The 12,934-nt window shown below is 35.6% G+C and overlaps 1 protein-coding gene across 2 annotated transcripts; it reads left to right on the top strand.

Annotated features, from left to right (window-relative positions):
• The first annotated feature begins 4,950 nt into the window (after window positions 1–4,950).
• LOC146906768 ((-)-germacrene D synthase-like) lies at window positions 4,951–7,420 on the top strand. 2 transcript variants are annotated; one of them, XM_085730853.1, is made up of 5 exons: window positions 4,951–5,110; window positions 5,245–5,271; window positions 6,441–6,813; window positions 6,919–7,137; window positions 7,214–7,420. In XM_085730853.1, exons 1-5 carry the CDS (start codon window positions 5,014–5,016, stop codon window positions 7,302–7,304), a joined length of 807 nt encoding a protein of 268 aa, XP_085586979.1. In that variant the 5' UTR covers window positions 4,951–5,013; the 3' UTR covers window positions 7,305–7,420. The 2 variants fall into 2 exon arrangements, with proteins under 2 accessions (XP_085586979.1, XP_085586978.1); XM_085730852.1 differs by lacking the exons at window positions 4,951–5,110; window positions 5,245–5,271 and adding an exon at window positions 5,278–5,433.
• Window positions 7,421–12,934: the final 5,514 nt, after the last annotated feature.

The raw sequence follows: 12,934 nt of genomic DNA, 5'->3' as shown, positions 1-12,934 counted from the left end.
TTATATATTCCCACAGACGGGGCCACTGATCGTACCTAATCAGAAGGTGACTTCCGGTGCTTTGAGTGCGGTGGTTTGGACGGTGGTGGAATACGTCAGAATGCTTCTTGGAGCGGATGGGGGGTGTGCACCTGCAGGCACTCAGACGCTCAAGTTAGTAGAGATCAGAGAACGAGGGTTTAGAGGGAGAGATAGATTCTACCTTGGGGACTGCAGTGAGTCCCCTATTTATAGAGGTGGAGGGCTGCAGAGCCGTTGTAGTGGTACACCTGTCTCTGGCGGTTACGAAATCATGGGAAGTGTAACCGCTAGAGAGTTTATTGCGGGAACGTGCAGAGAGACATTGTGGCTCATTTGAACCGGTCTCGCTCGCCCCGTGCACCGCCCTCGTGAGGAAGGGGTGTGTCGCAAGTAACGTTGCCAAACGTGGCGTTTGGGCTTTGGATTGTATTGGACCCAAGTAAATGGCCCAAAGGTCCTTTTGGGCTTTTGGCTGAGAGTGTGCTATGAGTGTCTTAAGATTCATATACGAGAAACCCCTTTAGGAACATTGGCCTTCATTGCCTTTGGAAATTTAGGAATGCCAATATAAAGTCTATGTTTCAATTACGTTTGAGGGAGTAAGAACCCACACGTAATTAAGGATCACCGTGTGACCAGTAGGTGAAACTCAACATTGGAGGGATATACCTAGTCAACCAAGATAGTATAGACCTCGCATGTAAGGATCACTGTGCGATCAACAGGTGCAGCTTGACAACCGATTAGGTTAGAACGTACCAACGACTTCATCACTTGTATAGTCTACTTAACATAAATAAACACGACATGAATGTTATTTAATATACAACAAATAAATAGGGGGGATTCGAAGAATCTTAACCGCTACTTACTTTTCTGCAACCATAACAGTTAACTTGCTCTGTTGCAAACAAATAAAAATTGCAATCTCTAACCCTTAACTCCTTTAAATTTATTAAATTTTAAAATTTATCAAAGGTTGAGAAAATTTATTAAATTTTAAAATTTATCATTTCTATTATCAAAGGTTGAGAAAATAATTAAAAATAAATTAATTCTAATGATTAATTTTTTCTATGTTGCCTCTTTAATAACTACTCCAAAAGGACAAAGGAAACACATCGACATACTTAAAAGACACTTAATAATGATTCTCAATTTAGGGAGGGTTTTTTTCAATTCCTTAAGAGGTATTTTTTTTAGCACATCGTTTCCTTTGTACATTATAAAGTGGACATATCATATTTTATTTTTTATATGTATAGAGAGAAAAATATGGCTAAAACTCTAAAGTTTGTGTATGTTATTGTTTTATTTCTATGCCTTTTTCTTGTTGCAAAGAACATTGACGGTGGTATATTTATTTTTTTTGTTTGCATATATATGTAACTCATTTATCACCCATCGAACTATTCTTCTAACTTTTTTGGTACAAATTATTTTCCAAATTTATCAATCATAAAAATGTCTGATAAGCATACGCATGACACATTAACATCTCTCCCTTGAGTGTGGGACTCTCTGTATCTACAATTTGATGTGATACCAAAATTAGGTTAGAGACACAACATGGTAAGAAAGATGAGTTGATGGTGGTTTCATATATGAATTATTTTGTTCCTCTCGACCTCTATGCTATTGTTTTTCCTTAAATTAGAAAAAGAAATAAAATGAAAAGTAACACGAGAAAAATGATAGAGAAAAGAATGAGTTGTTAGTAATTTTATGGGTTTGTTGAAAAAGTTGGAGATTATTGCGTAATAATTCTACCAAAATATTAGAATTATTAAAAAAAAATATCACGTCAATTTAAAATGTCTAACAAATGTGTGTTTTATCAACTCAACGTAATATATCTACATTTTTGCTTTGTGAGATGCCAGTAAAACCCTAAGGTGGATGAATTTTAAACAATAGAGGTTGAATAAAAAAATTATTGCAATGAGCAAAAAAATTCCACAAAAATTAATGATATCCAAAATATAAACTTTAAACTAAAAAGATTAAAACAGATGGCATCCTAAAACTAAAAACAAATCATTATAATGTTGGAACATTCAGTGGAGCCTACATATGGAGTTGTATCATCACATTAGACTAGGAAAAACCATAAAATGAGATTGGCACCACATCTTGAACCAACATCTTTAGGCACGTGTATATGAGTCATCTCACTTATTCAACATCTACTCTTCCATTATAGAACTTTAACTCATATTTGATACATTAACATCTCTCCCTCTCTCCCCAAGTGTGCGACTCTCCACATCCATAATTATGTGACATATCCAAATAAGGTCAAACAGAGGTATAATATGGTCACAAAGATGGGTTGGTGGTAATTTAATGGAGGGAGGTTTCTATTTCTTCCTTTGATGAGAAGAGAGAAAGTAAATAAGAAATTATAGAATATAAAAAAATAAATTTGAGATCAAGAGAAATGATATTGGTACAAAAAAAAATTGTGCGTTTTTTCCATGAGATTACAAGGAATTAAGCGAGTTGCTGGTAATTTTACGAGTTTGTTGAATGAGTTAGAGATTTTTGGGTAATTAATTTACCAAAAATACACTCAATTAAAAAACGCCATGACATTTAAAAATGTTTAATAAACACGTATTTTGTCAACTTAGTATAACACATCAGAGCTTTTGTATGGTTAAATCCCACTGAATACCAAAAGTGGAGGAAATTGAAATAATAGAGATTGAATATAAAGTATTATAGGAAAGCAAATGATATCCAAAAACTTAAATTTAATATAAAAATCGAACAAATGACATCCAAAAACGAACAAGACAGTTCACAATATTGTCCATTTGTTCTAAGGGAGCATACAATAGGTTGTATCATCACATTAGACTAAAAGCAACTACACAAGTGAGAATGACACCACATCTTCACCCAAAACCTTAAGTCATTAGGTATTTTGTTCATCTCACTTATATGTTTCTCAACATCTACACTTTCATCAGATATGGAACTTTAAGTGACAATTGACACATTAACATATCTCACTAAGCGTAAAACTATCTACATTTTTGATATGGACACATCATTTTAAAATGCCACTTCAACTCAGCATAACACATGCTTTTTTCCATTGTCAGATCTCACCAAAGACTAAAAGTGAAGGTATTTGAAATAATATAGGTTGGATAAAAGAAACTGCATGAAAGCGAACGATACCCAACAACTTATATTTATATAAAAAAGTTAAGCAAATGACATCCAAAAATAATAAAATAGTTCATCATAATGTTCGGAATTTTGAGGAAGCATACAGTTGGTTGAACCATCACATTTAAGTACGAGAAACCCCACAAGTGAGATTGCCACTAAATCTTCACCCAAAACCTTAAGATATTAGGTATATTGGTCATCTCACTTATATATTGCTCAATATATACTCTTGCATCTAACGTAGAAATTTAACTCACACATGACACATCAATATCTCTCTCTTACGGGTGAAACTCTTTGTGTATGTGATCCGGTGAGATAGTCAAATAAAGTCTGAGGCACAACATGGTGAAAAATGTGGGTTGTGTATCTGTTCATTTTGTCATGAGAAAAGAAAAAGTAAATTAGAAAAAAAAATATAATAAAAAGGACTTTGAACATGAGAAAAATGACAACGGAAAAAATTAAGGAGTGTGTGTTTTTTTTCCCTTCTGATAGTATATAGAATATAGTGAGGTGTTGGTAAATTTATGGATTTGTTGAATGAGTTGGAGATTATTAAGTAATTATGCTACCAAAATCATAGACTCATTCAAAAAAATGTCACATCAATTTAAAATGTCTAATAAGCATGCATTTTGTCAACTGAATAGAGCACACCTACATTTTTTTCATTATTAGATCCCACCAAAGACCAAAATTGAAGGAATTTGAAATAATAGTAGTTGAATAAAAAAATTGCATGAAAAAAAATGATATCCAAAATTTGAAACCTTAGATAAAAATTAAACAAATGACACGTAAAAACTAATAAAACAAATCATCATAATGTTGAGCTTCCATGGAAGCATACATCGAATTGTATTATTGCATTAGGTTAAAAGCAACAACACAAGTGAGATTGATATCACATCTTCATCCAAAGTCCAAAGACATTAAGTATATGGATAATCTCAATTATATGTTGCTCAACATCTACTCTTGAATCCAATATGGAATTTTCACCAACACTTGACACATTAGAATCACTCCATTAAGTGTGAGACTCTCTGTGTCCGTGATCTACCACTAAGGACCACTTTTGCTCCCCCACAATATTGAACCATAGGATACCACATATGGAGGAACAAGCACTGGTGTGAATCGGCACATTGGAGAAAGGGAAACCGTACAAGTGAGAATGATACCACATCATTAATCAAAATTTTAAGACTCAAGTATATGAGATTTTTCACTTATTTGTTGGTCAACCCAACTCTTTTATCCAATGTTGAGATTTATTAAATACTTGATACATCACAATATTCTCTCTCTCAAAATATAACGAAATTCTAGCCCGTGCTTGGCACGGGTGTCCATACTAGTGTTATTTGATATACAACAAATACATAGGGGGGATTCGAAGAATCTTAACCGCTACTTACTTTTCTGCAACCATAACAGTTAACTTGCTCTGTTGCAAACAAATAAAAATTGCAATCTCTAACCCTTAACTCCTTTAAATTTATTAAATTTTAAAATTTATCAAAGGTTGAGAAAATTTATTAAATTTTAAAATTTATCATTTCTATTATCAAAGGTTGAGAAAATAATTAAAAATAAATTAATTCTAATGATTAATTTTTTCTATGTTGCCTCTTTAATAACTACTCCAAAAGGACAAAGGAAACACATCGACATACTTAAAAGACACTTAATAATGATTCTCAATTTAGGGAGGGTTTTTTTCAATTCCTTAAGAGGTATTTTTTTTAGCACATCGTTTCCTTTGTACATTATAAAGTGGACATATCATATTTTATTTTTTATATGTATAGAGAGAAAAATATGGCTAAAACTCTAAAGTTTGTGTATGTTATTGTTTTATTTCTATGCCTTTTTCTTGTTGCAAAGAACATTGACGGTGGTATATTTATTTATCCTTTTTCAATTTTCGTTTTTATTTTTTAAAGATCCTTTTTCAAATTTCCTTTTTTGGTTTGTAGTTTGTATACAATATTTTATCTTATTTTAGTGACATTGTTTTATTTTGTTCTTTAGGGAGGGTTCCTTGCAACACCATAAAAGGTAATTTTTTTTAGTGCATCATGCGCTTTATACATCATAAAGATATCAAATCATATTATATTTGTTACATGTATAGAGAGAAAAAATTGACTAAAGCTCTCCCGTTTGTGTGTGATATGGTTTTATTGAATTCTATTTTCTTTGATGCAAAGAACTTTTACGGTAATCTATTTTTTAAACCTTTTAAAAAATTTCTTATTTAGTTTTTAGTTCATACACAATATTTTATTTCATATTGGCAACCTTATTTTATTTTAGGGTTTCTTACAACTCATTAAGAGATAATTACGTTTAGCACATTATCTGCTTCATACACATTATAAAGTGCTGAAATTATTTTTTCTGTCACATGTATAGAGAAAAACATGGTTAAAACTCTAAGTATGTGTATGCTATGATTGTATTTCTTTCCATTTTCCTTGTTGCAAAGAACTTTAATGTCGATCCATTTTTTCATCCTTTTTCAAATTTTCTTATTTAATTTTAGTTCGTACTCCCTCCGTCTCACAATAATTGTCTCTTTAGCATTTTTTCTTTTTTCTCAAAATAATTGTCATTTTAGAATATCAATGCTGCATTTTTTTTTCCATTAGTATACCCTTATTTATTGAATTCATCCAACTTAACAACTCCGCTAACTACAATTGATAAGAGTATTTTTGTAAATGATATTAATTTTACTATTGAAATCAATACAAGTAATCATTTCCTTAATAATCGTACACAAACCTAAAATGATTACTATAATTTAGAGACGGAGGGAGTACTACTAGAAAGGAATCAAGTGAGTATTTTGATGATTAGTTATCTTCGAGGCTACTTTATTAATTACTTTTAAATGTCACTTATGTGATAGGTAGCATATACTAAATGTTACAAAGCATATTTGCTCTCATGAAATTTTCTTTTTTAATTTAATTATTGGGATATTTTAATATGTGCTTTTAGAATATATGTTAAGGATTCATAACTAAAAAATATTTATTAGAAATTGTGCCATTTATTTTTCAAAAAGTTGAAAATTAATATTTTTCAATAAATAGTTGTTATATTTAGAATTTATGTGCCTGTCTTAGGACACAATGTATGACCCTTAATTATTTAATATCTCATTGTCGTTGAGTGTGGTTTATTCCATTTTGTGGTTGTTTGATAAAAAAAAACACTAGATGTATTCAACAAATTCAAGGATGAGCAAGGAAACATAAGTGAAAAACTTATTAAAAATGTTGAGGGGATGTTAATCTTGTATGAAGCCACACATATCATAGTTCAAGGAGAGGACATTTTGGAAGAGGCCTTGGCATTCACTACTACTCACCTTGAGTCTATTACCAAGCAATTGAGCCATCCTCATGCATTACAAGCCAAACATTGCTTAAGGCAGACCCTCCATAAAAACATCCCTAGGTTGGAGGCACGAAGCTACATTTCTAGATACGAGCAAGATCCTTCGCATAATGAAAATTTACTCATTTTGGCACAACTAGATTTCAATATGCTCCAAAGTCTACATGAAGAAGAATTTGGTAACTTTTCCAAGTAACGTCTTCAACCATACACTGCTTAGTAAGGAAAAGGAACAAATAATCTATATATTTCAAAGATTATTCGTTGTATTTACTATTATGTTTTTGGTCTATATAGATGGTGGAAGGAGTTAGATGTTCGTAGTAAACTACCATATGCACGAGATATGATAGCGGAAAGTTGCTTTTGGGCATTAGGGGTATATTATAAGCCCCAATATTCCATGGAAAGAAAAGTTATGACGAAATTATTCGTCTTAATAACTGTGATCGATGACACATATCATGCATTGGGAAGAATTGATGAATTAGAACCTTTTACTAAGGCAATTGAAAGGTCGATAAACACTTCACATAAAGACATGTTATTTATATTCATTTTTTTCACTAATTTAATTGAAAGTAATTTGCAGGTGGGATATTAGTTGCTTGGATAATCTTCCGGATTACATGAAATTTCTCTATGTGATAATCTTAGATCTTTACAAAGAAATAGAGCAATGATGAAACATTCATAGATATTAATTAGTTGCTTTTTTAGATCTACATAGGTTTTTTTTTTTTTCGCTTATTGAATAACATGTAACCAAATTTTATTACAAATAAGAAAACATTCATTAATTAGGAATTTATGTGGACTTGTTTTTTTTTTTTGTGTGGTCGAGATTTGAACCCCGGACCTTGTATATATTATGCATTGTCCCTACCAACTGAGCTAAACTCACGATGACCGTTGACTGGTTTTCTAAGGCAACATATAAGAACGTTTTAATAAAAGAATTTATTAAGGCAGTATTATCATTTTTAACGTTTCTATAAATAGAAATAAAGAAGGCCATGGGTATATGCCTAAGGGGATTCATGAATTTATAAAAATGGTGATCTCCTAAGGTCCCTTACTCTTTCTGTCCTTTGTGAGATTTTGTTGTCCGATTGATTATCCTTAATCTGGTCGTTTGGTGTTGATCTACCCGTTTTTCCTTCATCTGTTTCCATTTTAGTGAGATAACGTTTTGTGATTGCGTCTTCACTAGGTTAATGGATCGTGATGTCACCTTGATAATGGTGGATCATGATTTTATTTGTGCTAGTATTTTATTGATTTGGCTTTCAAGGCAGAATCCTACAATTCATTCTTGGGATTTATTGCCTCTTTTGTTAGCGGTTCCAAAAAAGATTAGTCCAGGGTCAATGGAATCAATTTGTTTGTATCTGGGCCTTTATGATTCTCAATCAATTCTTTTGATCTTGAGGATATCGATGTTATTGAGGCAGATTTTATTCCCTGTAGCTTATGCCTATAGAGAGTCCTATAAGTATGTAATACAAACTTGTGTTTTTACGTACTGCCTTCTACTCTTTATTCACTACTCTATGAGATATTGCCTTCTTTTATTCATCTATATCACATCCCTAATCTTCTCTTCAATCATCCATATGGAGAACCTTAACCTCAACGGTGATAACAGTGCTTCAGCCAAAAGGCCAAACCTTACCCAGGCAGAACTGCTTGATCTATGTCTGGTTGGTCGTGTGGTGGTGAACAAACCGGTCCATTTAGCAACTCTTGAAGCAAGAATCGGCTCTATCTGGGAACCTAAGTACCAGATGACGCTGATTCTGATGGAGGGAAACAAATTCATGGTCCAACTTTACTCAAAGGCGGACCTTACCAGAATTCTTGAAAAGAGTCCGTGGCTTCTCGATAATAATATGATAATTTTGAAAAAAGTTGCTATTGGGGAAGATCCTTTGACGTTGTCTATGGATACTACAGAAATCTGGGCATAAATTCATCAACTGCCTTTTGGGTTCATGGACGAAAAAGTCGGTGCTCTTGTCGGAAGTCATATTGGTAAGATGGTTAAGTTCGACGAGGAAAACAACTACGGGCCGTGGCGAAAATATATGAGGGTCAGAGTGGAAATTGCGGTGGAGGCTCCGTTACAACAAGAGCTGGTTATTGAGCGGGAGGAAGGCGAAAGCATTAAACTTGCCTTCAAGTTCGAGAAATTAGGTAAGTTTTGCTTTGTTTGTGGTGTTATAGGCCATTCAGAAAATTTTTGTAGCGACAAATTTGAATCAGACTCGGCATCTAGTGAGAAGAAGTGGGGTGCTTATTTGCGAGCTGAGAACAATTCGGTTGCTGGTGGAAGCAAAGAAGCTAGTAAGTGGATCGTCGGCGGCTGGAGCAAGAATTCCGGTGGTCGAAAGGAAGATGGTGCAGCAATTAATGGCAATCAAAGCCATTCGAGAACAGTTACTGGTTGTGGTAATTCAAACCACAAAGTCTACGGGCGCATTAAGGTGGGCATTAATGCGGAGACAAGGTCCTTAACTTTCTATAAGTACACTGAATGTCAAAGGTCAGATGGGACCAGTTTAGTGCGTTGGTGGACGGAGATTGACCCTATGGAAGCTACCACTGATAAAGTTAATAAAGAGGACGTTAGGACAAGTGCTAATTTATTTGTTCCGAACCTTACAAAATCGGACCAAGTCAACAAAGTGCTAGCGGAGGGGATGACGGAAAAAGATGAATTTCTGTATGCTAATGGTGGGGGTGCAGAAGCACTCTGGAAATTAATTGATCTTGAGGCCCAACATAGGGATAGCCCACAAACTTCAAGGGCTGGTGGAAGCAAAGCACACGCGCGTGAAGGAAAGGGAGAGAGTAGCAAGCAAGTGGCAGACAGCTGGGCCCCACGTGGGGACAGCCAGCAGAAGCAACACAGATAACAAGGTCAAGTTGTCCTTTTCAATGCCAGTCAACAGCAGGTGGTCCCACCTGCCAATCAATCATTACAGCAATCATCAGCAATAAAGAAGATGTCGGCACAAGCTTATAGGCAGTTTTTTGCACAGGAGACAGCACCCATTAATGTTTCTTTTAAAACTAATAATGTTGTTTTTCAGGTCCAATCATCATTGTTGTCCCCTACTTTTAAAGCTATTGATTACCGTGCAGAGTTTGTCTCCACAAAAGACAAAGCTGGTCAGCCAAGCCAAGTCAGAGCCGCTAGGAAGGATAAAGGAGCGGCTGCTGTGCAGCTTCATGGCAAGCCGAGGAAGCCAAGCTTGGCGCGCAACCCAGTGCAGCCAGATTCTTTCATGGCTTCTGTACGTGGGGCCAACAGAGCTGGTGGGCCTCAAGAAGATACCGGGCCTAAAAAAAGGTCTAGGACAGAAGCTGCAGAAGAAGGAAATAATGGAAAGGAGGTGCAGAAAGAAATGTCTGTTTTTAATAATCCAGTCTTTGAAAAAAATGAAACGGTGGGACCTGCTAGGCAGGCCTGCCGAGAGCAATGAGTTTTGTAGCATGGAATTGCCAAGGCTTGGGAAACCTGCGCGTAATTCCTAAAATTAAATTCCTTGTCCGGTATTATAAACCGGATATCCTTTTTCTTTGTGAAACTATGATTGAAGTTAATAAAACCGAGGAATTTCGTTATCTTTTGGGTTATGATTCTTGCTTTGCACCTGTTAGAAATAGTAGAGGAGGTGGTATTGCTTTGTTTTGGCGAAATACGGTTAATTGCAGTATTGTTAACTATTCGGCTAATCATATCAGTGCTAAAATTGAAGAAGTGAATAGTAGGGCTTGGATTTTCACAGGCTTTTATGGTTATCCTGAAATTGGTAGACGGAGAGACTCTTGGAATTTTATTCGGGGTTTTGCTAGACAAATAAATCTACCTTGGTGCTTGATGGGTGATTTTAATGATATACTGCATGCAGATGAGAAAAAAGGGAGGGCCACTAGACCCAACTGGCTTATTAGGGGATTTCGCCAAGCTATTCAAGATGCTGGTCTTATTGATGTCCATATGGAGGGGTATCCATTCACTTGGTTTAAAAGTCTGGGAACCCCGCGTGCTGTTGAAGAGAAGTTAGACCGAGCTTTAGTAACTAGTTCTTGGATGCAGTTATTTCCCAACGCAAGACTTGAAAATCTTGTTGCTCCATCTTCAGATCATTTTCCTATTTTGTTAGAAAGAACTCTGGTGGCTCGAAGTCATAAAATTGAAAGGTCCTTCGAATTTGAAAATGCATGGAGACTGGAAGACGGAGTTAATGATGTTGTTCGGGGTAGTTGGCTAGGGAGTGCAGGAAATAATGTCATCAACAAGTTATCAAATTGTGCAGAAGATCTAACGTCCTGGAGTAAAACACACTGCAACAAACTTCGTGAGGATATTGATCAGTGTAGGAAACAACTTAGCAGAAGTCGTACCATCCATGGAATCCAAGATGAGGCTCATTTTGACAATCTGAGGCAAAAACTTAACCATCTGCTTGTTCAAGAGGATGTCTATTGGAGACAGAGGGCTAAAACTCATTGGTATCGCGATGGAGACCTTAACACAAAATTTTTTCATGCCACGGCAACTTCGAGGAAAAAAGCAAATAAGATTCTTTCCCTTGAAACCAATGAGGGAGTCCGCACTACTGATGAAGCTGGAATGTGTTCTGTTGCGAAGAATTATTTTGAAGAGTTGTTTGAAGGTCATGAAAGCGTTCGCTCTCCAGTGATTAATATGCTGAATCAGGTGATCGATAGTGAGGACAATGCACAACTAACAGCTCCTTTCTGTAGAGAAGAGTCTAAAGAAGCTATGTTTTCTATGCAACCTGATAAATGCCCAGGCCCAGATGGTTTCAATCCAGGTTTTTACCAACACTTCTGGTCTATTTGCAGTGAGGATATTTTCAATGAATGCTGTCAATGGATGAATGAAGGGCAATTTCCCCCATCATTAAATTCCACTAACATAGCGTTGATTCCAAAGGGAACAGAACAAAAAACTATGAAGGACTGGAGACCCATAGCTTTGTGTAATGTCCTTTACAAACTACTGTCAAAAGTCCTGGCAAATCGTCTAAAGAAAATCTTACACAAATGTATTGCTGATACACAGTTTGCTTTTGTTCCTGGTAGATCCATCCTGGATAACGCTTTAGTTGCAATTGAGCTGGTTCACTATATGAAGACGAAGAAGAAAGGTAAAGAGAAAAGTGTGGCGCTGAAGCTAGATATAAGCAAAGCGTATGATAGAATTGATTGGGCGTATCTCAAGGATGTCATGAGCAAGATGGGTTTTTCAGAGAAATGGATCCAGTGGATCATGATGTGTGTTGAAACAGTTGACTATTCAGTCATCCTGAATAAAGAGAAGGTGGGCCCAATCATTCCAGGTCGTGGTTTACGCCAAGGTGATCCGTTGTCACCTTATTTGTTCATTCTTTGTGCTGAAGGGCTTTCGGCTTTAATCAGAAACGCTGAAATTAAAGGGGATCTTCAAGGAGTTCGTGTATGTCGAATTGCTCCAAGAGTATCCCATCTGCTGTTTGCTGATGATTGTTTCTTGTTTTTTCAAGCAAATGTGCATCAGGCAAACATCATGAAGCAGATCTTGAACCAGTATGAGGAAGCATCAGGACAAGCTATTAGTCTTCCTAATTCTGAGATTTTCTACAGTAGAAATGTGGAAGAACCTTTACAACAATCCATCACCAGCATACTAGGTGTTAGAGCGGTATTAGGAACTGGTAAATATCTTGGCTTACCTTCAATGGTAGGGCGTAGCAAAAAAGCAACTTTCAGTTTCATTAAGAATAGAGTGTGGCAAAAAATTAGCAGCTGGAGTAGCAAATGTTTGTCCAAAGCAGGTAGAGAGGTCATGATCAAATCTGTTCTTCAAGCTATTCCTTCTTATGTCATGAGCATCTTCAGGCTACCAAATACTCTTCTGGATGAAATAGAGAAGATGATGAATTCCTTTTGGTGGGGCCATGGTGGTTCAGCTAATAGAGGATTGAATTGGCTATCCTGGGAGAAGCTATCTGTTCATAAAAATAATGGAGGTATGGGTTTTAAAGATTTGGCAGCATTTAATGTGGCAATGCTTGGTAAACAGGGATGGCAATTACAGACTAACCCGGAAAGTCTTGTATCTAAGATCTTTAAAGCTAGGTACTACCCTAATAGTAGTTATCTAGAGGCTAGACTGGGACATAATCCAAGTTTTGTTTGGAGAAGTATTCTCAGCGCCAAAGTAGTGGTTAGACAAGGAGCTCGTTGGAAAATTGGCACGGGCTTCAATATACCCATTATTAATGCGCCTTGGATTGGA

The sequence above is a fragment of the Medicago sativa genome, chromosome 7 (assembly GCF_051527215.1).
Source record: "Medicago sativa cultivar Bolivia chromosome 7, Bolivia_mono, whole genome shotgun sequence".
NCBI lineage: Eukaryota > Viridiplantae > Streptophyta > Magnoliopsida > Fabales > Fabaceae > Medicago > Medicago sativa.
The sequence above is the reverse complement of the archived record's forward strand: the minus strand, read 5'-3'. Positions and strand labels throughout refer to the sequence as shown.